The sequence below is a fragment of the Oncorhynchus mykiss genome, chromosome 3 (assembly GCF_013265735.2).
Source record: "Oncorhynchus mykiss isolate Arlee chromosome 3, USDA_OmykA_1.1, whole genome shotgun sequence".
NCBI classification, from domain to species: Eukaryota; Metazoa; Chordata; class Actinopteri; order Salmoniformes; family Salmonidae; genus Oncorhynchus; species Oncorhynchus mykiss.
The window spans coordinates 50,399,021-50,424,300 of record NC_048567.1 but is presented as its reverse complement, the minus strand read 5'-3'; the positions used below and the strand labels follow the sequence as shown (position 1 = coordinate 50,424,300).

Below are 25,280 nucleotides of genomic sequence, written 5' to 3'. Positions count from 1 at the left end.
TACAATTCCATTCGTGTTCATGCGTCTCTGTGTGGCCATAGCCTAACAGGGCAGCTGGCAATCATTATTCTGACTTGGAAGACTTTGAACTCACAAACCATATGGCTTATTGCTCTCACATTGACTGTCCTATCTTCAACTAACCTTTCCCCCCTGACCTTGGTGTATTGAACAGTAACGGTTCCTCTGAATCTATTGGCTGGTCACTGAGTGTCAGGCCGGGCATCCTTCGAACAGTGAACCCTTTTTTTCCTGTGTTGAGCTCAGCGTCTGTATGTCCAACCTATTGACTGTCTGCCTGATGTGATGTCTCCACAGGTGCTGCAGATGTACCTGCCCTTTTGTGGGATCGCCATCTCCAACGCACAGCTCTTCGCTGCCTCCAGAAAAGAGTATGACAGGAGTCGGGTAAGGGAAGCAGGCAGGGACAAGCCAAGGCAGGGTTGGGGGTTGGAGAGTGCACTAGTATCCAAGTATGGTGTCTCTACATCCCCATAGAGCAGCCGACCTCCCCATTGCTGACACTAGTGAGACTGGGTATTGATCTTTATGAGCCCACTTGCTGCCACTGCAGTAGGGATCAGGGAGCCATGTACAGCCCTGCCTGGACCTCTCTGTTGGAGGAGAGGGCGGGAGGAGGTGGAAGGGACCAGCAGTGTGCCGAGAGGGTCCAGGGTGTAAATCTCACAGGAGGCGTCTAGAGACGCTCTAATGCTTGACCCACATTGATCTCTGATGGGGGAGAACATAATGAGAACAGAGACCAGCGAGAAGAGGGGAGAGAGATACAGAGATCCTCCACCGTTACTCACTGGTTTATGCTCTCTGCTGTGTCTTATTGAGTTGGTAGTGCTTTAGATAAAGTGCCTGATCTACTTTATTGTGGAACGGTGGCATATGATATTATCCTGTCCCCTTACATATTAGAAACCAATAATTCTAGCTCTGTGAGGTGAAACATCTCCATTGAAATGGCTTTGAGTATTTATTAGTTGCGTCTGAAAAGGGATCTTATGTCTTGTGCAGTGTCTAGTTGACCAGACATGCATTGACTAATAGCAGCAGTAATGTCAGTGTGTCTGTGCTGTGACCTTTGACCCGCAGTCGCTCCTGGAGGTGGTCAACGACCTGTTTGAGGAGCAGACAGACCTGGAGAAGATTGTGAGGAAGATCATGTACCGCGCCCAGACTCTGCTCAAGTGTGAGCGCTGCTCTGTCCAACTGCTGGAGGACATTGAGTCACCGGTAGGCTCTTATTCTCTCTCTCTCTCTCCCTCTGTCTCTCTCTATCTTTCCTCACTGACTATGGTTAGATTTCTGTACAGAATTCATATCTATCTGATGTATTGTGCTTTGTACTTGACAAATTGTTTGTTACTCCAGTACCTGAGGAAATGCTGGGGGGACATTTCCATTTGAAACAATTCTACCAGTGGTGTTTTCTCTTTTCATCCCACAGGTGGTGAAATTCACCAAGTCGTTCGAACTGCTGTCCCCCAAATGCAGTGCAGACATAGAAAGCAGGTAAAGTTGGTGCACAGTTGTCCATCCCAACAGTCCACTCGTTCCCATGGAGAAATCCACTGTCCAGTCTGGATGTACCGATTAACATGTGAACACTTCACCACCTCATACTGTATACGGAATCTCCTCTGTAAAAAATTCTCTTCATATTTATCAGAGTCATCCAAAGACCCGTGGCCTAGTTGGCCAACTTAAATGCACGTTTGACAAATGAGTTTGTGTGACATTTACGGATTTAAAGATTCAAATCTGTCCAGTTGACAGCCCTTTGAAAGCAGGAGTTCTTTCCACATGAGCTGCGTGTGTGCTTCTGCGTAGTGAGTTCAGCTCGTATTCTGTCACACAAATATCCCCATTTCCCTCTGCTCCTGATGTCAAGGCTCTCGCCAAAGAATCGCAGCTCCGCCTTTGCAGACATACACCGCCGACGGACCTGCGAAGTCTGCGCAAAACCTCATCTGACTAGTTCTAAGCTCAAACAGTGAAAACTGTTTGTTAATTTTCTCTGTGGCACTTCTTCGAAAAAGGGAAGAAAATGTGGAGATTAAATATGGCGGAAGTAATATTGGGGATTGTAAATGCGGAAGGCCATGTTGTAGGAGTCCTCCTTAATTGGGGTTGGGAGCTTCTCTCCCCCGCGAGGCAGGGGAAGGGCTGGAAGTGGAGGGGCTGGAGACAATGTGGGTTGTTTATGGATGGAAAAACCTCACCAAAAGGATGACAAATTATCCTCCAGTCCGGTGCAGGCTACAACAGACATGCCCACTTCAAGGCTGCAATGATAACTACTGCAGTAATTAAAAAAAGCATACTGATATAGTAATCAGTGAAATGTCAGGCTGCAATGGCTGGCCAGTTCAGCCTTTTCTGACAGCAGACGCATAACCTTTAATTTGTGTTGCTCTTATCACGTGAAGTGCACACTGCTCTCCCATAATGGCAGACAAATGACCATAGCCTGATTCCAAGTTATAAAGTAAACAGAAATGATCACCAAGTTCAAAGGAATATGTGTTTATGATGCTATTCCAAAAGGTTATTTTTTTTGCGTAGGGGATTGTGCAAGATTTATGTGTTTAATTAAGTGAATAAATCGGACGTCAAAGGCGTAGGCTTTTTAAAGCACCTGGGAAATTCTATACCCTTGGGGAGAATAATTTTGAGGTACTGTGTGCTTCTATTGCTGGTTCTCTGGCTGCACCTAACGGGAGGCAGAAGAAGCTAGAGAAGTGATCACACTACTGAGGTTTAGTCCCTGCTGCGTGTGTGTGGGTTTTACATCTACATGGGGGAGATATCAGAGAGATTTCAGAGGACACAGTGTCTCTATGTGTATCTTTAAAGTTCCTTGTCAATAAACAAGTATGTACAGTATGGTGTCGTTAGGGGAAAGGCACAGGAGGCGCTAGCTGAGAAATATGCTATGGATGCACCCTAACCTGAATGCGAAGCCTGTGTCGAGGAAGGAGTCAATTCTCCCGCAGTGTGGGCGTCTACTGGGGAGGAAGACAATCACACAATTAACTTTTCATTACTTCAGAAGGTGCTGGAGAGCCTTATTGATATCCATGAGACATTCATTAAATACAAATCATGGCAAAAAGGGAAACAACAACAGCGGACGTGCACGTGCCTGAGTTTGAGATGTGAAAAAGAATCCCTTTTCTAAGATGATAATGATGACGGTTATTGTTGGTAAAAAGACCAAACCAACCAAACAAACGGTTGAACAACATGATCCGACCCACAATGGAAGATTTGTCCTCTCAGTGAACATGCATGTGACTATGGTCCTTCTCCTCCTCTTCTCCACTGCATGTCAACAATTACAACGACCCAAATATTTCACTTTCTTTCTTCTCTTCCCTCCACGTCCGGGTGTCCCTGTAGTTTTAAAGACAGCATGGAGAAGTCCTCCTACTCTGATTGGCTCATCAACAACAGTATAGCAGAGTTGGTAGCGTCCACTGGTCTGCCCGTCAACATCAGTGATGCCTACCAGGATCCCCGGTTTGACGCAGAGGTAAAATCATCTCCTCTGGAGCTACATTACAATATACAGTTGAAGTCAGAAGTTTACATACACTTAGGTTGGAGTCATTTTAAACTCGTTTTTCAACCACTCCACAAATTTCTTGTTGACAAACTATACTTTTGGCAAGTCAGTTAGGACATCTACTTTGTGCATGACACAAGTCATTTTTCCAACAATTGTTTACAGACAGATTATTTCACTTATAATTCACTGTATCACAATTCCAGTGGGTCAGAAGTTTACATACACTAAGTTGACTGTGTCTTTAAACAGCTTGGAAAATTCCAGAAAATTATGTCATGACATTAGAAGCTTCTCATAGGCTAATTGACTTAATTTGCGTCAATTGGAGGTGTACCTGTGGATGTATTTCAAGGACTACCTTCAAACTCAGTGCCTCTTTGCTTGACATCAAGGGAAAATAAAAATAAACCAGCCAAGACCTCAGAAAAAAAATTGTAGACCTCCACAAGTCTGGTTCAACCTTGGGAGCAATTTCCAAACGCCTGAAGGTACCACATTCACCTGTATAAACAATAGTACGCAAGTATAAACACCATGGGACCACGCAGCCGTCATACCGCTCAGGAAGGAGACGTGTTCTGTCTCCTAGAGATGAATGTACCTTGGTGCAAAAAGTGCAAATCAATCCCAGAACAACAACAAAGGACCTTATGAAGATGCTGGAGGAAAGGTACAAAAGTATCTATATCCACAGTAAAACGAGTCCTATATCGACATAACCTGAAAGGCCACTCAGCAAGGAAGAAGCCACTGCTCCAGAAATGCCATAAAAAAGCCAGACTACGGTTTGCAACTGCACATGGGGACAAAGATCGTACTTTTTGGAGAAATGTCCTCTGGTCTGATGAAACAAAAATAGAACTGTTTGGCCATAATGACCATTGTTATGTTTGGAGGAAAAAGAGGGAGGCTTGCAAGCCGAAGAACACCATCCCAACCGTGAAGCACGGTGGTGGCATCATCATGTTGTCGTGGTGCTTTGCTGCAGGAGGGACTGGTGCACTTCACAAAATAGATGGCATCATGAGGATGGAAAATTATGTGGATATATTGAAGAAACATCTCAAGACATCAGTCAGGAAGTTAAAGCTTGGTCACAAATGGGTCTTCCAAATGGACAGTGAGCACAAGCATACTTCCAAAGTTTGGGGTCATGGCTTAAGGACAACAAAGTCAAGGTATTGGAGTGGCCATCGCAAAGCCCTGACCTCAATCCTATAGAAAATGTGTGGGCAGAACTGAAAAAGCGAGTGCAAGCAAGGAGGTCTACAAACCTGACTCAGTTACATCAGCTCTGTCAGGAGGAATGGGCCAAAATTCACCTAACCTATTGTGGGAAGCTTGTGGAAGGCTACCCAGATCGTTTGACCCAAGTTAAACAATTTAAAGGCAATGCTACCAAATGCTAATCGAGTGTATGTAAACCTCTGACACACTGGGAATGTGATGAAAGAAATAAAAGCTGAAATAAATCATTCTCTCTACTATTATTCTGACATTTTACATTCTTAAAATAAAGTGGTGATCCTAACTGACCAAAGACAGGGAATTTTTACTAGGATTAAATGTCAGGAATTGTGAAAACTGAGTTTAGATGTATTTGGCAAAGGTGTATGTGAACTTCCGACTTCAACTGTACTGTATACAGTGCCTTCAGAAAGTATTCAGACCCTTTGACTTTTTCCACATTTTGTTACGTTACAGCCCTATTCTAAAATGGATTATTGTTTTTTCCCCTCATCAATCTACACACAATACAACATAATGACAAAGCAAAAATAGTTTTGTAGAAATGTTTTGCAAATTTATATATAAAAAATCAAATATCACATTACATAAGTATTCAGACCCTTTACTCAGTGCTGTATTGAAGGACCTTTGGCAACGATTACAGCCTTGAGGTATTCTCAGGTATGATGCTACAAGCTTGGCACACCTGTATTTGGGGAGTTTCTTCCATTCTTCTCTGCAGATCCTCTCAAGGTCTGTCAGGTTGGATGGGGAGCGTTGCTGCACAGATATTTTCAGGTCTCTCCAGAGATGTTCGATCGAGTTCAAGTCCAGATTCTGGCTGGGCCACTCAAGGACATTCAGAGACTTGTCCCGAAGCCACTCCTGTGTTGTCTTGGCTGTGTGCTTAGGGTCTATTGGAAAATGAACCTTCGCCCCAGTCTGAGGCCCTGAGCGCTCTGGAGCAGGTTATCATCAAGGATCTCTCTGTACTTTGCTCCGTTCATCTTTGCCTCGATCCTAACTAGTCTCCCAGTCCCTGCCGCTGAAAACATCCCCACAGCATTGTGCTTCCACCACCATGCTTCACCGTAGGGATTGTTCCAGGTTTCCTCCAGATGTGACGCTTGGCATTCAGGCCAGAGAATCTTGTTTCTTGTCGTCTGAGAGCCCTTTAGGTGCCTTTTGGCAAACTCCAAGCGGGCTATCATGTGCCTTTTACTGAGGAGTGGCTTCTGTCTGGCCACTCTACCATTAAGGCCTGACTGGTGGAGTGCTGCAGAGATGGTTGTCCTTCTGGAAGGTTCTCCCTTCTTCACAGACAAACTCTAGAGCTCTGTCAGTGTTACCACCGGGTTCTTGGTCACCTCCCTTACCAAGGCCCTTCTCCCCTGATTGCTAAGTTTGGCCTGCCAGCCAGCTCTAGGAAGGGTTTTGGTGAATCCAAACTTCTTCCATTTAAGAATGATGGAGGCCACTGTGTTCTTGGGGACCTTCAATGCTGCAGAAATGTTTTGGTACTCCCCAGATCTGTGCCTCGACACAATCCTGTCTCGGATTGCTCTACGGACAATTCCTTCTACCTCATGCCATGGTTTTTGCTCTGACATGCACTGTCAACTGTGGGACCTTATATAGACAGGTGTGGCCTTTCCAATTTAATTTACCACAGGTGGACTCCAATCAAGTTATAGAAACATCTCAAGGATGATCAATGGAAACAGTATGCACCTGAGCTCAATTTCTAGTCTCATAGCAAAGGGTCTGAATACCTATGTAAATAAGGTATTTCTGTTTTTTATATTTAATAATATGTGCAAAAAAAATGTGTGTAGATTGCTGAGGATTTTTTCTCTCCATTTAATCAATTTTACAATAAGGCTGTAACGTAACAAAATGTGGAATAAGTGAAGGGGTCTGAATACTTTCCGAAGGCACTGTATGTACCATGTTTAGGTGCTTACTGTACAGTATATACATTTACTGTATGTATTTGAATGATAACCGAAACCATTCAGCAGCTATTTTTATTGGTTAAAATCAGAGAAGCAGGCCTCATAAAAGACCCAAACAATACTACAGCTTTGATCGCTGTCACATGATTATGAATTATATATGATAATATCCGTTTGATATGGCTCCAAGGCTTTTCTGTCTGATGTTTGAGTTCCGATCTCAACGGTTGATCTTCACGTGATAATGGTCGATAAAATGCAACCAACGGTGCCCCTGTTTTTGTGATTGTATTGAAAATGATTATGTCCGATCCATAGTGAACCTTGTACCTATGCAGAGTTGAAATACTGCTGAAAGAATGCATGCGTTACATTCTCTACAGTGCCTTCAGAAAGTATTCACACCCCTTGACTTTTTCCACTTGTTGTGTTACAGCATACACACAATACCACGTGGTATTGAATCAACAACATTGTAGTTACTCCACAATTCTAACCAAACTGACACACAATACCACATAATGTGAAAGTGTAATTATGTTTTTCAACATTTTTACAAGTTAATACAACATTTAAAGCTGAAATATCTTGAGTCAAGTATTCAAGCCCTTTGCTATGGCAAGCCTAAATAGGTTTAGGAGTAAATATGTGCTTAACAAGTCTCATAATAAGTTGCATGGACTCACTCGGTGTACAATAATAGTGTTTAACATGATTTTTGAATGAATACCTCATCTCTTTACCCCACACATACAATTATCTGTAAGGTCTCTCAGTCGAACAGCGAATTTTAAACACAGATGCAACCACAAACACCAGGGATGTTTTCTAATACCTTGAAAAGAAGGGTACCTATTGGTAGAAAAAAATAAGATGGTGTATCAATACACCCAGTCAATACAAAGATAAAGACGTCCTTCCTAACTCAGTTGCCGGAGAGGAAGAAAACCACTCAGGGATTTCACAATGAGACCGATGGTGACTTTAATACAGTTGCAGAGTATAATGGCTGTGATAGGAGAAAACTGAGGATGGATCAACAACATTGTAGTTACTCCACAATTCTAACCTAACTGACAGAGTGAAAAGAAGGAAGCTTGTTCGGAATACAAATATTCCAAAGCATGCTTTCTGTTTGTAATACTGGTACTACTAGTAATACTACAAAACATGTGGCAAAGCAATTCACTTTTTGTCCTCAATACAAAGTATTATGTTTGTGGCAAATCCATTACAACACAATGCTGAGTACCACTCCCGATATTTTCAAGCATAGTGATGGCTGCATCATGTTATGTCTATGCTTGTCATCTTTAAGGACTGGGAAGTTTTTCAGGGTAAAAAAAAATAAATGTAATGGCACTAAGCACAGGCAAAGAATCTAGAGGGAAACCTGGTTCAGTCTGTTTTCTACCAAACACTGGGAGATTAATTCACCTTCCAGCAGGAAAATAACCTAAAACACAATGCCAAATCTACACTGGAGTTGCTTACCAAGAAGACAGTGAATGAACATGAGTGGCCGAGTTACAGTTTAGACTTAAATCGGCTTGAATATCTAGCGCAAGACCTGAAAATGGTTGCATAGCTATGATCAACAACCAATTTGACAGAGCTTGAACATTTTTGAGAAGAATAATGGGCAGATGTTGCTCAATCCAGGTGTGGAAAGCTCTCAGAGCTCTTAGAGATGACTCACAGCTGTAATCGCTGCCAAAGGTGCTTCTACAATGTATTGACTCAGGGGTGTGAATACTTATGTAAATGAGATAATTCTGTATTTCATTTCCAAAAACATGTTCTCACTTTGTCATGATGAGGTATTGTGTGTAGATGGGTGAGATTTAAAAAAAATATATATAATCAATTTTGTAACAAAACCAAATGTAGATGAAGGGGTATGAATACTTTCTGAAGGCACCGTATGTCTCTCAAGGATACAGTTTACATGTCTAATAAATCCTAACAGCCCAGTTTCAGCTCCAGTCTCTTTTCTCTTTCATTTAGGCAGATCAGTTCTCCGGCTTCCACATTCGTTCAGTGCTTTGTGTACCTATTTGGAACAGCAACCATCAAATCATTGGTAAATTCTCAAATTGTCCTTTTTTTCACAGACTTCTTTTGATAGTCAGTTGTGCCATTACAAGTCCGTTGATAAATCTGTGTTGACAGATGTCAAAACTAAGACATAATCCAGCATTCAAGCTTAAAGTGATTTTAATAATGAGAGAGGAACATCAACAAACCGACGTACATGATGTCCCAAACCTCAGATAACCTCAGATTGTCACTGTGTCTTGTTTGGAGAATCCAGAGAGGATACTCCGCCTGCTCTCCTAGGTAGCATTTAGATGCTCAATTAAAGGGGCGATCTGGGATTGATACATCCATTTCTGGACTTTTCAATGAATGATATATAGCCATTGATTCTTGAAGAATATAATGCATTAATGTCTATTACCCTTAGTTCAACTGTTTAAATCCATCGCAACCCTAAGCTTGTTTTACTCCATTGCTTGTGAACACTGTAATTGCAAACAAACACTTTATAGCTTCAAAACATGGTTAAAACTGTCATTTTAATTCCACGGATGATCAGTCCTTGCATCCATAGCTCCATCTTATGAATTTGACTGTGGTTACATTTCTCCTGCCCCGTCTTTTAGCTGTTTACCGAAAAAGTGGAAAGGTGACGTTTTGTGATTCCCAGATTGCCCTTTTAAAGCAGTGTAGCCTGATTAAAGCAAAGCCTTCATATCAGTCAGTTCTCACAGAGGAGGAGTTCCCTCCCTAGTCCTGGCTGCTCCACCATGCAGTGTTCTGTGCTCCTCAACCACCCCAAGGTCCTCACCACTCTGATACATCATTGATCTACAGTCTGGTGTTGGTGCTAGATATTGCAAGGAGAGGCAATGCTAGCAGCTAGACTCAGGCCCACAGAGATCTGACTTGGTCATTAGTTTTGTTTCTGTGCAAAGTGATCAGCAGCATGGCTGCCAGGGAAAGCACTGCTACAGACGGTCAGTCGCGACCACAGATCATTGTGGGTGGGTATGTGTGCGTGTGTGTGCGTGCAAGCAAGCATTGTGTGTGTGTGTATGCGTGTACATGTGTGTATATGCATGTGTGTGTGCTTGTGGAGGTTGGGAGGGGGATGGAAGAATGAGAGACAGAGGGAGCAGGAGAGAGGGGTGGGCGTGTGCGTGCGTGCAAGCATTGTGTGTGTGTGTGCATGGAGGTTGGGAGGGGAAGAGGGAGCAGGAGAGAGGGGTGGGTGGGTGGGTGTGTGTGTGCGTGCGTGCAAGCATTGTGTGTGTGTGTGTGTGTGCGTGCGTGCATGTGTGCGTATGGAGGTTGGGAGGGGGATAAGAGAGAGAGTGAGCAGGAGAGAGAATAATGTGTGTGTGGGAGGAAACTATCAGGATCTGGACTGAAAGCCATTATAAAGCCATTATAAAGCACAACAGCAGCAGAGAAATGATCAAGTCAAAGATCTGTTTATTCAGAAGGTAGATATCCTCCTGCCACGTACCGAGGTTATGATATAACAGTATAGAGGAAAAAGGCCTTGGGCTAGATTGTTACATCACTGTTATCTCAATGCTCTTCTAAATAGGTTGTAAAAATATGATTCCATCTTCAGTGATATTGACAGCACCCCAGTAACCTACGGTACAACCCATAGAGACATACTGTAGAACGTACAATGACCTCTCCAGAGACTCAATGCTAACTTGAATATCTGCTTGTTAGCATAATTTCTCTCGGGTGATAGAAGACGATTCTCTATCAACTAACAATTAGCCTTATCAGCAAAGTCCTGGGTTTTTTAATTAGTAGATAAACTGAGGAGAGCAGCTTGTCTTTGCTTGCTGGCGTGCCTCCAAACGAGGGGACTTGTATTTGAAATAAAAGATCAAAGGATACACAGTGTTCTATTGTTGCCATCGACATGACCTCCAACCTTACATTACAACAGGCTTAGACACTTTAATTACTCAGGTCAACAACACTACTGTTTCCTGTTTCTTACTCCTTCTTCTAGGAAATACAGTGACATGAGTCCACGCCAAAACAACAGTGTAGAAGCATTGCATATTGCACTGAAAAGTGAGAGCAGAAAATGCCTTGTTTTATCAATGACTTTAATGAATGTGTGGGTGTGATTTCCTCCTGCTAATTGGGGTTGTGGGAGCGGAACTAGTGTGTGTATGACAGCCCAGTCAATGGTAGCCCAGCCCTAATGAACTAGTGTCAGATAAAATGATGGCTCTCAGGAATGGCCGTTGTCTCAGAAAGAGGAGGGCTTTAGCTTGGTCTGCGTCTGTGGTAGTGTCAGTGATCCTGATGTCTGTTGTTGCAGGTGTGGCTCAGGTGCTCAACAGGCTGGATGGTAACCAGTTTGACGATGCAGACCAGAGACTGTTCGAGGTAGGACTTTTGTTTTGCGTGGTGTGCGTAGGTGCTGCATGTGTGTGCGTGTGTGTGTGTGAACAAGTTGTTTGTCTGTTATGACGTCAAACATGTCTCCCTGTTTCGGTGTGCCGTGACCTTGGGAGTGTAACAGCAGTGTGGTGTGTTTCAGGCCTTTGTGATCTTCTGTGGCCTTGGCATCAACAACACCATCATGTACGACCAGGTGAAGAAGTCCTGGGCCAAACAGTCCGTGGCTCTCGACGTAAGCACCAATGTTCATTCCTTTTTATAGCACTTAAAGGGGGGCTGAACGCACCAATTCTGCATGTGTTTTTCTGCTGCTCCTTAAGAAAAATAAGATTTGGATCTTGGGGGTGTGGTTTGATGTGCCTGTGTTATATTTGCTTATCGTACCCTGGAAGTTACTGTTGGTTGTCACTCTTGAGACACCATAGCAACCTTACAGCCACCACCACTTCCTCAAAATAGTCAGAACTAATTTAAGATAAATCAAAAAATCTGTAATTCATTTTGAGGTTTTTGCAGAGGAGGTCTTAGTCACCCAATTGTACATCTAGCTAAGGTGTTTGGTGCAGTATTTCTCAAGTTAAAATATTTGCATGAAAAACAAGTCAGTGCGCTTTAGAGAGTAAATCGAGCCAGCTGCTGCTGGTTGCGCTCAGGACTGATTTCTGAGAACATGTCTACTACTTCATCAGCAGCAATCTGTCAAACTATTTTAAATAAAGCACAAGCTAGACACTGTTTATCAGTCCCGAAAATCACTAGCTAGCTAGCTGATTTCCATCTCTGTGTTTGTCAATGAAGCTAGCTAGTAGTAGCTAGCAGGCACATTAGGCAGGCAGGCCAGTTTAGCTAAATCAGAAAAAAATTCTCACATGGAATAGCTTTCATTTCTCAGAACTAGAATAGACTGATGAGTTTCAGAAGAAAGGTCTTTTGTTTCTGGCCATTTCGTGCCTGTGATCGAACCCACAAATGCTGATGCTCCAGGTACTCATCTAGTCTAAAGAAGGACAGTTGTATTGCTTCTTTAATCAGGACAACAGTTATCAGCTGTGCTATCATAATTGCAAAAGGGTTTTCTAATCAATTTGCCTTTTAAAATGATAAACTTGGATTAGCTAACACAATTTGCCATTGGAACACAGGAGTGATGGTTGCTCATAATGGGCCTCTGTACGCCTATGTAGATATTCCATTAAAAACCAGCCATTTCCAGCTACAAAAGTCATTTACAACATTAACAATGTCTACACTGTATTTCTGATCAATTTGATGTTATTTTAATGGACAAAAAATGTGCTTCTTTCAAAAAGAATTCTAAGTGACCCCAAACTTTGGAACGGTAGTGTATTTCACGCCTGCTCCCACTCCCCCTCTCTGGCACTCGAGGGCGTCAGGCTGCCATTCATTACGCACACCTGTCACCATCATTACGCGCATTGGCGTGTTATTGGACTCACCTGGACCCCTTCACTTTCTTGATTGCCCCCTCTATATCTGTCTGTTCCTCAGTTTGATCCATGAGTCAGCATTCATGTCGCTTTGTTTCCCCTGTCCAGACACTGTCTGTGTTTTGTTTCTTGTCCGTTATTTATTAAATGTTCACTCCCTGTACTTGCTTCTCTTCTCCCAGTGTCTGTCCTGACAGAATGTTGATATCAATGTTGGGAGTTTTTTTCGTTTTTGTTTTGGTTGGTGATGTTGAGTGCAGCTGCCGAAGGAACCGGGGATGCCTCAGCTGGCTCGTCGGGCTTCCATGCCTTAGCTGGCTTGAGAGGTTTTCTTGCCTTGGTTGGCTCGGCAGGCTCCCATCCCACGTCATGCTTCAGCCGGCTCGTCAGGCTCCCATGCCTCAGCCGGCTCGTCAGGCTCCCATGCCTCAGCTGGCTCGGCAGGCTCCCACGCCTCAGCCGACTCGGCAGACTCCCACGCCTCAAAGGGCTCGGCAGGCTCCCATCCCACGTCATGCCTCAGCCGGCTCGTTGGGCTCCAATGCCTTGGCCTGCCCATCAGGCTCGCCCAGGTGGGATGCCTGGGTGGCGCCCCTGGGGGGGGTTCTGTCACGCCGGGACTGCCCATCATTAAGTACACCTGTCACCATCATTATGTGCATCAGCACTTCATTGGACTCACCTGGACTCCTTCACTTTGTTGATTGCCCCTTCTATATCTGTCTGTTCCCTCAGAGTCATCCCGTGTCAGCATTAATGTTGTTATGTTTCCCCTGTCCAGACGCTGTCCGTGTTTTGTTTCTTGTCTGTTATTGATTAAATGTTCACTCCCTGTACTTGCTTTTCGTCTCCCAGCGTCTGTCCTTACAACATAGGCTGTTTTCAACCAGAGTTGTTTTTTGCGTTCAGTTGCTCTTTAAACAAAATATATTGTGGCAGTGGTATCCTGAATGGTTTCTCGTCAAATCATATTTATTGTGTATAATGACCAAAATTACAGCAGGATTGATTTTTGAATGAATGAATTTGGTCTACGTTTAGTCTATCCTATTTGGTTCCAGTAGTAGATGTCCAGTGTGGATATTGGGATACTGTGCTGTTGTTTTAGTGTGGCAACACATTTGGGTGGGCAGTTGGCCTACTAAAATGGACTGTACTGCAGGGCTCTGGTGTGTGGTGCTCTCACTGTGGCTGAGAGTGGGGTCTGACTCAGACAGTCCACTGACACCATCAGGAAAGCTCTCCCATGCTGGCTACAGTGCCACTCTCATTTTCTCTTTTCTTCCCTTCTTCTCTTTCCTCTCTGTCCTGGTTTCCTCTCTCCCACTCTCCTTTTCTCTTCTCTTCCCTTCTTCTCTTTCCTGGTTTCCTCTCTCCCACTCTCCTTTTCTCTTCTCTTCCCGTCTTCTCTTTCCTGGTTTCCTCTCTCCCACTCTCCCTTTCTCTTCTACTCTTTCCTCTCTGTCCTGGTTTCCTCTCTCCCACTCTCCTTTTCTCTTCTCTTCCCTTCTTCTCTTTCCTCTCTGTCCTGGTTTCCTCTCTCCCACTCTCCTTTTCTCTTCTCTTCTACTCTTTCCTCTCTGTCCTGGTTTCCTCTCTCCCACTCTCCTTTTCTCTGTCCTGGTTTCCTCTCTCCCACTCTCCCTTTCTCTTTTCTTCCCTTCTTCTCTTTCCTCTCTGTCCTGGTTTCCTCTCTCCCACTCTCCCTTTCTCTTTTCTTCCCTTCTTCTCTTTCCTCTCTGTCCTGGTTTCCTCTCTCCCACTCTCCTTTTCTCTTATCTCCCCCTCTTCTCTTTCCTGGTTTCCTCTCTCCCACTCTCCCTTTCTCTTCTACTCTTTCCTCTCTGTCCTGGTTTCCTCTCTCCCACTCTCCTTTTCTCTTCTCTTCCCATCTTCTCTTTCCTCTCTGTCCTGGTTTCCTCTCTCCCACTCTCATTTTCTCTTCTCTTCCCTTCTTCTCTTTCCTCTCTGTCCTGGTTTCCTCTCTCCCACTCTCCTTTTCTCTTCTCCTCTCTTCTTCTCTTTCCTCCCTGTCCTGGTTTCCTCTCTCCCACTCTCCTTTTCTCTTCTCCTCTCTTCTTCTCTTTCCTCCCTGTCCTGGTTTCCTCTCTCCCACTCTCCTTTTCTCTAATCTTCCCGTCTTCTCTTTCCTGGTTTCCTCTCTCCCACTCTCCCTTTCTCTTCTACTCGTTCCCCTCTGTCCTGGTTGTCTCTCTCCCACTCTCCTTTTCTCTTCTCTTTCCTCTCTGTCCTGGTTTCCTCTCTCCCACTCTCCTTTTCTCTTATCTTCCCCTCTTCTCTTTCCTGGTTTCCTCTCTCCCACTCTCCCTTTCTCTTCTACTCGTTCCCCTCTGTCCTGGTTGTCTCTCTCCCACTCTCCTTTTCTCTTCTCTTTCCTCTCTGTTCTGGTTTCCTCTCTTCCACTCTCCTTTTCTCTGTCCTGGTTTCCTCTCTCACACTCTCTTTTTCTCTCTTCTGTTATAGTGGACTCAGTGCCTCCTTTTATTTAATTTATTTAAACCTTTATTTAACTAGGCAAGTCAGTTAATAATAACAAATTCTTATTTTACAATGACGGCCTATCCCGGCCACACCCTCCCCTAACCCGGACGACGCTGGGCCTATTGTGCACCGCCCTGTGGGAATCCCGATCACGGCCGGTTGTGATACAGCCCGGGATCGAACCAGGGACTATAGCAACGCCTCTAGCACTGTGATGCAGTGCCTTAGACCGCTGCACCACTCAGGAGTTTTTAGTGTCATAGTTCTACATAATATTTCTGCATCAGTGAGCATCAATGGATCCCTGTTTGTAGTCTGCACTCCACAAAGGGCCATATTGATTTTTAAAGAGAGATCGTGAAAAGCAATCCCTTATCTGATCAATAATAAGGCATGCAACACTGATCAGCTTCTTCTATGTTTTTTTTGTGAGAGAGAGGACAGTGCTCTCAAGTGGGCTGTGCAGGTCGACAGGAAGGAAGCCTGGGATAGAGCATAGTGAAGAGCGGCATAGGAAGGAATGGCTATGGGGAAAATACGAGTGTGGAGATGCATTGCCTCTGGCAGCAATGAATAAACATGAGCTCTCTTGATCAAATAAGGAACTGCAAGGCTGCTGCGCAAGGTATTTCTCCGAGGAGATGGGGGGAGCAAAGGGAATGACATCGGGGCTGACATCTCTGTTCCCCCAGCATTCCTCAGCATGGAGGGTTCAGAGCTTTAGGGGCAGATCACAATTTACTGTGGGGAGGATCTGAATAAATGGGTTGGATGGATGGCTTCGATAGTCCAGCAATCGAATTACAAGTCATTCATATGCTAATAATCCAAATATTCTGCTTAGAAAGATCTTGCACTGCTACCCTCAGCATTCACTATTCTTATAGGAGGTCAGAACAAGAAATGGAACCCGAATTGATCCTTTCTGTGTGTGGAAAGAAATATTCTGAGGCATGGATACACCTACAGGCGGGAACGACAGACTGCAAAATAAGTCCTCCTGCAAGTGCACTGAATATAATGTTTTTTCGAATGGTGAGGTCGCATAACCCTCACCGATGGGGTTATCTCCAAGTTATCTGAAGAACACAAGAAAGACCATGTTTCCCATAGGTATGTCTTGTTTGTTGTTTAACAAAGTAATGGCCGTCTTCTTCTTATGATTACAGCATGCCCAAGGCCAATAACATGGTTGCTAATCTTCTTCTATCTTTTTTTTTTATTTCTTTCAGAATTATGGAAGTGCTATGATGCTGTCCTGCAAGACTTGGTGGAGACCAACAACAGAGAGGAGGGCTGGCATCGTAAAATGTAGGCAACTCTTGGCACATAGAGGCATTGCAACGACAGCAGCAAAGAGGTGAAATGAGAAGGGAGCAGCAACTCGCTGGCGTTCCACCGCCATGGCAACGACCCCGCTACCGCAAGCAACAGAAGGGTCTGAAGTCACCGGTTGAGGAGTATACGACTCAATAGCTGGAGTCTTCCCCGAAGACAAAAATGAGCACCTAGCCTACTTGGACACTTGTTTGTGACACTTATCAATTTCAAACCTTTCATCAGCTCCAAAATCCTTATCAGACCAGAACACAAAGCACATTCTTGGACGATTTGTTCATGAACTTGTTTTTACGGAAGAGCATTGTTATGTAACCTACTATTATTTTTGGCTTTCTTGAAATAAATATTTTAGGCCCACTTGTTTTTGCCCATTCATTTTTTGTATTTTGCTAAGCCTTTTATAGTGAATGGTTGGTGCTAATGGATGGTGTAATAACAAGATAAAACTAAATCCATACTTTGAAACCAAAATACATTGTAGAAACTAGATACAGGCCTTCAGCCTTTATGTAACCATATGAACTAATTTATATACAATATTCTGCCCATATGAACTAATGTATATAGGCCTAGCCGACAATATTCTTCCCATATGAACTAATGTATATAGGTCTAGCCTACAATATTCTGCCCATATGAACTAATGTATATAGGCCTAGCCTACAATATTCTGCCCATATGAACTAATGTATATAGGTCTAGCCTACAATATTCTGCCCATATGAACTAATGTATATAGGTCTAGCCTACAATATTCTGCCCATATGAACTAATGTATATAGGCCTAGCCTACAATATTCTGCCCATATGAACTAATGTATATAGGTCTAGCCTACAATATTCTGCCCATATGAACTAATGTATATAGGTCTAGCCTACAATATTCTGCCCAAATGAACTAATGTATATAGGTCTAGCCTACAATATTCTGCCCATATGAACTAATGTATATAGGTCTAGCCTACAATATTCTGCCCATATGAACTAATGTATATAGGTCTAGCCTACAATATTCTGCCCATATGAACTAATGTATATAGGTCTAGCCTACAATATTCTGCCCATATGAACTAATGTATATAGGTCTAGCCTACAATATTCTGCCCATATGAACTAATGTATATAGGTCTAGCCTACAATATTTTGCCCAAATGAACTAATGTATATACAACATTTGTAGCCATATGTGACTTAATGAATAGCAGTAAACATGCAGTGCCTGCCCATATGAACGAATGTACCTAATAGGTTCTACAATATTTATAGCCATTCATAATTTAATGAAAAGCAGTAAACATTGTTTGGCATGATTTAATAACAGACTCATAAACAGAATCACGCAATAGGCTACAGCTCACTTCACAGCTTCCCCTGTGCTTCACAGCTTCCCCTGTGCTTCACAGCTTCCCCTGTGCTTCACAGCTTTCCCTGTGCTTCACAGCTTCCCCTGTGCTTCACAGCTTTCCCTGTGCTTCACAGCTTCCCCTGTGCTTCACAGCTTTCCCTGTGCTTCACAGCTTCCCCTGTGCTTCACAGCTTCCTCTGTGCTTCACAGCTTCCCCTGTGCTTCACAGCTTTCCCGGGAAACTCTATGTATTGTAGCCTCACCCGAGCGAAAGATCAACTTCTTCCGCAGTGTTTGCGGTAAAATATTGCATGTTGCGGTGGTGCAACATGTAAGTGTAGAACTGTCCGTTAAAGCTTACTTACTACAAGCGCTATGCAGACACAAGACAGAGTGTTGCAATGTCGTTTTTCGTCACACAAAGGGCGGCTCCTTGTAATAGTTTAAAACCGAGACAGCCGTGGGGGCAGTGTTGTCACTTGGTTCCTGATCTGATCTATAGGCTGTGTGAAACGGTAGCAGCACCTGCTGGAGCCAACTAGCTAGCCATGTGCTTTTTTTTCTCCCTGACCAAAACATGAAGGCTTTTCTTTCTTCCCATCATACAGTACATTTGATTATTTCACATGGAGATGTCGAAAGCTAAAAAGGCTGGCTAACAGGATAAAGCCCACTAGCCAGGCTGCCAGCTAGCTACTATCTAATATTTTAAATAACTAACCCAAGATTGACCACAGCCTGTTGTTTCCAATGGGAGCAAATTAATCATAGTGGGTAGAGCCAAGCACGAGCTAGCGAGATCCTACTGGCGCGTTCTAGCATGTATTTGCATATATCTGTTAGGGAATCCCTACTCTGTGAAGTCTACAAAACGTAGTCCACTATGTTCGCAACTGATTCTAGTTTAGGGAACAGAAAACGATATTGGGATCAAACGTTTCTTTTTTTGTGTGGTATTTTGGGGGTATTTTAAATGTTTCAAACGATACAAAACATGCAAAAGATACCATACAGAGGAACACAATCATCAATGACATCACACCTGCCTAGACCCACCTGTTCTCACACCTATCTCCAGTGCCTGCACTACTCTCTGTCAAATGTTTCATCGATGAGAAACTTAGCAGAATGTTGACCAAAATCCATCACCCTCCATCTTCTCCCACTTCCAGCCACTGGGCTTCCGCTCATCACCATATTTGGTGGTGAGTGGAAATGCCAACCGGATGATTCAGATTTATTCTTCCGGTGAAACATCTGCCTCATTGTTCTATCTATGCTACTATTAGCAAAGGAATGCGACTCTTCTTTATTTTTCACAAAATGAAAAGACAAAAATCTAATATTTTGCTATCACCCCCTTGTGAACGGGAGTGGGACTGGCGAGGACATCATGTTCTCAAAAGGTGTCCGCTACTCCAGAAATCAGACTCCACCCACGTGCACGCAGGCACATAGATCAACGGCGTGAAGCTTGTAGTAACTGTTGTGGAAATTCCCCACTAAGGACTCAAACTCAATGTAAATGAATCAACCTTTAGTATCACGGTGGGAGAAGTTCACAAACTCAATCCAAGCTTTGATCAAAACTCTGAAGCGGCCGTTCCCTTTCAGTTCTCTTCTACTGCTACGCAAACAACAAACAACATATAAGCATGATTTACATTATTCATCATTAACGTTGGTTCTGACTGACACCTCACAAGGCTTTTTCTCTCAATGCTGGGACCTTGAAACGGAGCACTTTACTCGTGCTGCCAATTGGTCTGAGGAGGAGGTCACAGTCACCTGCACAAACCAAGATAGAGTGAGAGGAGATGCTGTTTACAATTCAAGGCTTAGCTCATCAGACAATAACATTTTCCATCACATAACCTTTAGAGCAGATTGAGGTGGTCAGTCATTGACACCAAAGGTTTTTCCTATTTGGTCCACAAATAGCTTAGCAGAAGGGCCCCATAAATAACCTTTGTTAAAGTCCTTTTAAGACCTATTAAGTATTACTGACTTTGACTGTCCTAAGTGTAGTGAGCATGACTTGATATCTATAGCCAGTGTTATGAATATGAAATACTGTATGTAAAATATACTGTATGTGCTTCCAGTGGTGTAAAGTACTTAGGTAAAAATAATTTTAAAGTACTACTTAAGTAGTTTTTTTTGTGGTATCTGTACTTTACTATTTATTTTTTTTGACAACTTTTACTTTTCTACAATCCTGAAGAAAATTATATACTTTTGACTCAATACATTTTCCCTGACACCCTAAAGTACTTGCATTTTGAATGCTTAGCAGGACAGGAAAGTGGTCCAATTCATGCACGCATCAAGAGAACATCCCTGGTCATCCCTACTGCCTCTGCTCTGCCGGACTCACTAAACACAAATGCTTCGTTCGTAAATTATGTCTGAGTGTTGGAGTGTGCCCCTGGCTATTAATAAATAAATACAAATAAGAAAATTGTGCCGTCTGGTTTGCTTAATTTAAGTAATTATAAATTATTAATACATTTACTTTTGATACTTAAGTACAGTATATTTTAGCAATTACATTGACTTTTGATACTAAAAATAAATACTTTTAGACTTTTACATAATTCATATTTTACTAGGTGACTTTCACTTTTACTTGAGTCATTTTCTATTGAGGTATCTTTACTTTTACTCAAGTATGACAATCGGGTACTTTTGTCACCACTGTGTTCTCTATTCTTTTGCAGGTTCTGTCATACCATGCAACCTGTTCCAAGACTGAGGTCGACAAATTCAAGGTATTAGGTCTTATTCTTATATGAGAGAGAAAGTGTGTGTGTGTGTGTGTGTGTGTGTTTGAAATGTCTGATACAACATACTTTGGTGATATCATCATAAACCTACTGCATACCCCTTAAAAATGTAGTTTTTTTGTGTGCATGGTGTGCTATTAGCATGCTAACACTCATTGAGACAGACTGGTAGAATAGCTAGCATCACTATAGCTATAGCATTCACTGGTTGAAGTTGAAGTAACTTTTGAGTGTAATGGAGTTGACTGGTGACTTTGACATGAATATATATCATTCACAACAATGGTACTGGAGCTATAATACAGTTAGATTTTTTTTTAAACTCTGTGTGTTGTTATTACTTGAATTATTTTACTATAATTGGGCAACTCAACCGGCTGGTTGAGATGTTTGTGATGCATTATCTATTAAAGCTTAAGTAAAGCAAACAAACATTCTTCATTTATGGCTTATACTGATGCTAAATAGACATATTTTGCAGAATAATAATAATATTATATATACCGAACAAAAGACTGTGAATTGTGGGGAAAACCCCACTTGTAGTTCATCGCCCAGAGTAATATGTTTTTTTTTTCAATTAAGAAATAACTTTCGGAATGAAGCTTTGGCACGCATTACCTTCCAATGTAAAATGAGAAATCATTAATGGTACTACATGATAGGAATAGATTGATGGCTTCTCCTCACGGACCTCATTTTCCAATTGCTTCCCTGGACTGCAGTGTGGTGCAAGGCAGCGTGCTGTATATACAGGTCGGGGCAGTACTCCTTCAAGTCCCACATGAAAACAACTAATTGTGGTATTTGGAATGAATTAGTCAATCAATAGCCAATCACTTTCTTTGCATTATTTAGACAGTAATAGAGCGTGCCTCTGGAACCAATCCAAGAAAAAAAAAACATTCTCAGAACTGTGTGATGTGTTAAATGTCTTTCTTGCTCTTTGATATGGGGCTTGTCCCGGTGGCCATTAGCACTGAGCATCAGCCATGCAATGTGACATCTGTCAGATCTCCAGCCCCCTCACCACATGCAGGCACAACACAGTGCTCAGCAGCACCCATCCTGTCTTTCCCCCGTTTCATAACTGGCCTACATACAGAACCTCAGTAAACACACTCTACCCCAGATTCCAGAGAATTGTAAATGTCACCGGCGAAAAAAAAAAAACTTGGCTAGGATTCATAACCTAAGGCGCTGAATTAGCCCGACGCACCTGCTGACCTGAAAGACAAACGGTTCCTAGAAAAGGTGGGCTTTCCTGGCTGCTCTGCTGTGTTCTCTTGGTGGAAGTGAGCCTGGATGGTACTTCTGCTGTGTCCTCTACCCGCAGCCCCAGGGATTGGGGAAGGAGAACAGCAACACCTTCATATTCTGAGATGTTACCTTATCCCCCTTAGAAAGAAAGACCAATGGCACATGTAATCCAATAAGACAACAACTTCAATTATTTGTCTTTCTGAGCAATTCTGCTTTGGTTTTCATTCATGTGGATTGAAGTCTTGGGATAATTAAATTGGTTTAGTGGTGTTTCTGTGTTAGTATTATAGGTTAAATATAGAATACTACCACAATTTGTTAATGAGCTCACAGGAAGATAACAACAATGAATTCCACTGGTGATACTTTCTCATTAATTGTCAACCCTTTCTAAACACGAGCTCTCAGAGTCCTCATTAGCAACTCTCCATATGTTGAATTTTCTCTTCTTTCCATAACCCAGGCTGCTAACATCCCCCTTGTTTGCGAGCTTGGCATCGATAAGCTTTCCTTTGATGATTTCTCTCTGGATGTGGACGCCATGATAACCGCAGCCCTCAGGATGTTTATGGAGCTGGGCATGGTGCAGAAGTTCAAGATCGACTACGAGGTGAGAGCGGCTCTGACCCAATGCTCTGTCAGAGCCCGCTATTCAATCAAATATGCAGTGTGGTATTTACACAGTAGCTTTTTCCACATGGTAAAATACAATTACTGAATGGTTTTCAACAGGAAAGACCTACTACTACTACTACTTCTGCTACTGCTGCCACACACGGGTAACTGCCAAAATAATGGAAACAAATGCACCTTGGCATAGATTCTACAAGTGTCTGGAACTCTATCGGAGGAATGCGACACCATTCTTCCATGAGAAATTTCATAATTTGGTGTTTTGTTGATGGTGGTGGAAAACGCTGTCTCAGGCAACGCCCCATAATCTGTTCAATTGGGTTGAGATCTGGTGGCTGAGACGGCCATAGCATATGGTTTACATCGTTTTCATGCTCATCAAACCATTTAGTGACCATTAGTGCCCCGTGGATGGGGGCATTGTCATGCTATGGGGGCATAGCCATGGTAGCCAAAATAATTGCGTGCCCAGCATTTTTATACATGACCCTAAGCATGATGGGATGTGTGGAAGCATCTGCTTTTAATACACTTTGTATCCCTCATTTACTCAAGTGTTTCCATTATTTTGGCAGTTACCTGTAGCTTCACAATAGGAAGTGTGTGTTTGTTAACAACAACAGTGGAAACACTGCTATGGCAGGTTAGATTGAGGCCGTGATTCAATACGATTGCGGATTTGTACAATGCGCCATTAAAGACATTTCCGATTGAGCCTACATTTGCAGCGTAAATGATGTCTTTAAAATGTACATTGCCGACAAAGGGCGATAGGATTGAATCCCGGCCTGAATGTGAGAGCTGACGCACCAGCCTACTGTCTGCTGACGGACCCTGTTCTGTCCATCCCTCTTGTGCCCCTGACTCTCTACAGACTCTGTGCAGATGGCTGCTGACGGTCAGGAAGAACTACCGCATGGTGCTGTACCACAACTGGAGGCATGCCTTCAACGTCTGCCAGTGCATGTTCGCCATACTAACGGTGAATATGGAGAACGCACAGGGAGTCTAGCATTAGCCTATCATTAGCATAAACAGAGACCGTACAAATACACCACACGTGCCCCAACACATGTGGACACTGACTAATGCGCACCAACTGCTTCATCTTCTGTCCATTGTTCTCCATCTTCCTCGCGCTCCTTCTCAATCTTTTTGATGTAACCAAGCACAGCTTTATGCATGTCCCATCTGAATTGAATGTGCCAAGAGGGAGATTAAATAGTTGTGTGTAAGCCATTTAGAGCCCAGGAGTGCTGTGTTTTAATAAGTAACCCAGAGCTACAGTACACTACTACTAACTGTTGACCCCATAGCGACCTAACTCCAATTTACATATGTTGTTTACTTCATCGCCATGCTCATCCTACCTACAGTGTGTGTGTGTGTTTTAGTTTATGTTTGTGTGTGTGTGGGTTTATGTTTACTTGTGTGTGTGGCCCCTGAGTGACGTCCTGTCCCTGCTGTGTCCCTATAGACGGCAGGCTTCCAAGAGACCCTGACGGAGATTGAGATCCTGGCTCTTATAGTGGGCTGTGTCTGTCACGACCTGGACCACAGAGGAACCAACAACGCCTTCCAGGCCAAGTGGGTGACCCTGTCCGTAGACACACGCACGCTTGCAGGCACACATGCACAAGCACTCTAGTGATGCGTGGATCAGTTGTTTATTCACCCACACCCAGCCCGTAATTGCTAATAATCTATCCGCAACCGGCAAGCTATATATGATAAAGTGAAAATCTGAGGCCGCACCCAACCCTAACCCGCAAAAATAGAAAATGTTCTGTGCAGTCAGAGATGCCAGAAATATTTTGTTACGGGGGCTGTAGGATTTATTTTTTAAAGATTAATTTACATCGCCCTATATTTCTGCTTATAATTTCTGACATTTGGTAGTCAACTTGTCTAGAATTAGATACATCTCTTCTGTCATTACTTGTTGCCCTAGAAGAAGACTACATTTCCAAATTACATCAGTTTGACCTGTTTTAAGGGAATTACAAGCTGTGAAAACAGCCCAACATGTTTCTGAGACGATTTCAGTTCGGCTTGGATGCATATTTTATGCGGTGGAAATACTATCAGCTTTTATGACGCTGATAAAGATAGCACATTTACAGACGGTCCCTAACCACGTATTCATTATCTCAAGATGCTGAAAGAAATAAATCACAAATCATTTCTCCACTCCTGTTCCCTAGTAAACATTTATATTTGGTGTATAATTTTAATGTAAAAACTGCTTAATTCACCAGGAGTTTATATTATGTTAGGCTATGTGAGAAGTTATAGACCATTGGCAGTCAGTGCTGTTGCACACTCTTGCCTGCATCTAGCTGATCTGGGGTGTAATCATTAGTCCAACAGTTGCAAACAAGAGTTTATATTGGACAAATTCAGGTATGTTTATCCCCGTTTCGTTCCGTTTGCTTCCATTTAGGAAAAGTTTTTCAACAGAATTGGTGGAATGAATACATCCCTGATCACAAGCAAATGTTGTATTCCTTCTCTCATCTATGTGCTCTCCTCCTCTCACCTTTTCCCCTCGCTTGTGGACTTCAGTGCACAACGCAGCTGTCTGTGTCACCATATTAGCTAAAGTAGCGTCATAGTCAACATAGCTAGTAGAACTAACACGTTAGTAAACCTTCTTCAATCATGCAGTACAGTATAGAGCCAGTATGCAGTTACAGCAGCGGGCTCCAGTGGCAATAAATTACCTTGACGGAAGAGTTCCAGTGTTGG

At 43.0% G+C, this 25,280-nt stretch overlaps 1 protein-coding gene across 1 annotated transcript in view; it reads left to right on the top strand.

Annotated features, from left to right (window-relative positions):
* Nucleotides 1-25,280, top strand: part of pde11a (phosphodiesterase 11a) — a 57,675-nt gene that overhangs the window by 11,774 nt on the left and 20,621 nt on the right. The window contains exons 3-13 of the mRNA XM_021597227.2: nt 319-408; nt 1,105-1,245; nt 1,460-1,524; nt 3,415-3,547; nt 8,776-8,851; nt 11,132-11,199; nt 11,354-11,446; nt 20,571-20,621; nt 22,363-22,509; nt 23,407-23,514; nt 24,010-24,119. Coding sequence (XP_021452902.1) covers nt 319-408; nt 1,105-1,245; nt 1,460-1,524; nt 3,415-3,547; nt 8,776-8,851; nt 11,132-11,199; nt 11,354-11,446; nt 20,571-20,621; nt 22,363-22,509; nt 23,407-23,514; nt 24,010-24,119 — 1,082 coding nt within the window. The remainder of the gene's footprint in view (nt 1-318; nt 409-1,104; nt 1,246-1,459; nt 1,525-3,414; nt 3,548-8,775; nt 8,852-11,131; nt 11,200-11,353; nt 11,447-20,570; nt 20,622-22,362; nt 22,510-23,406; nt 23,515-24,009; nt 24,120-25,280) is intronic.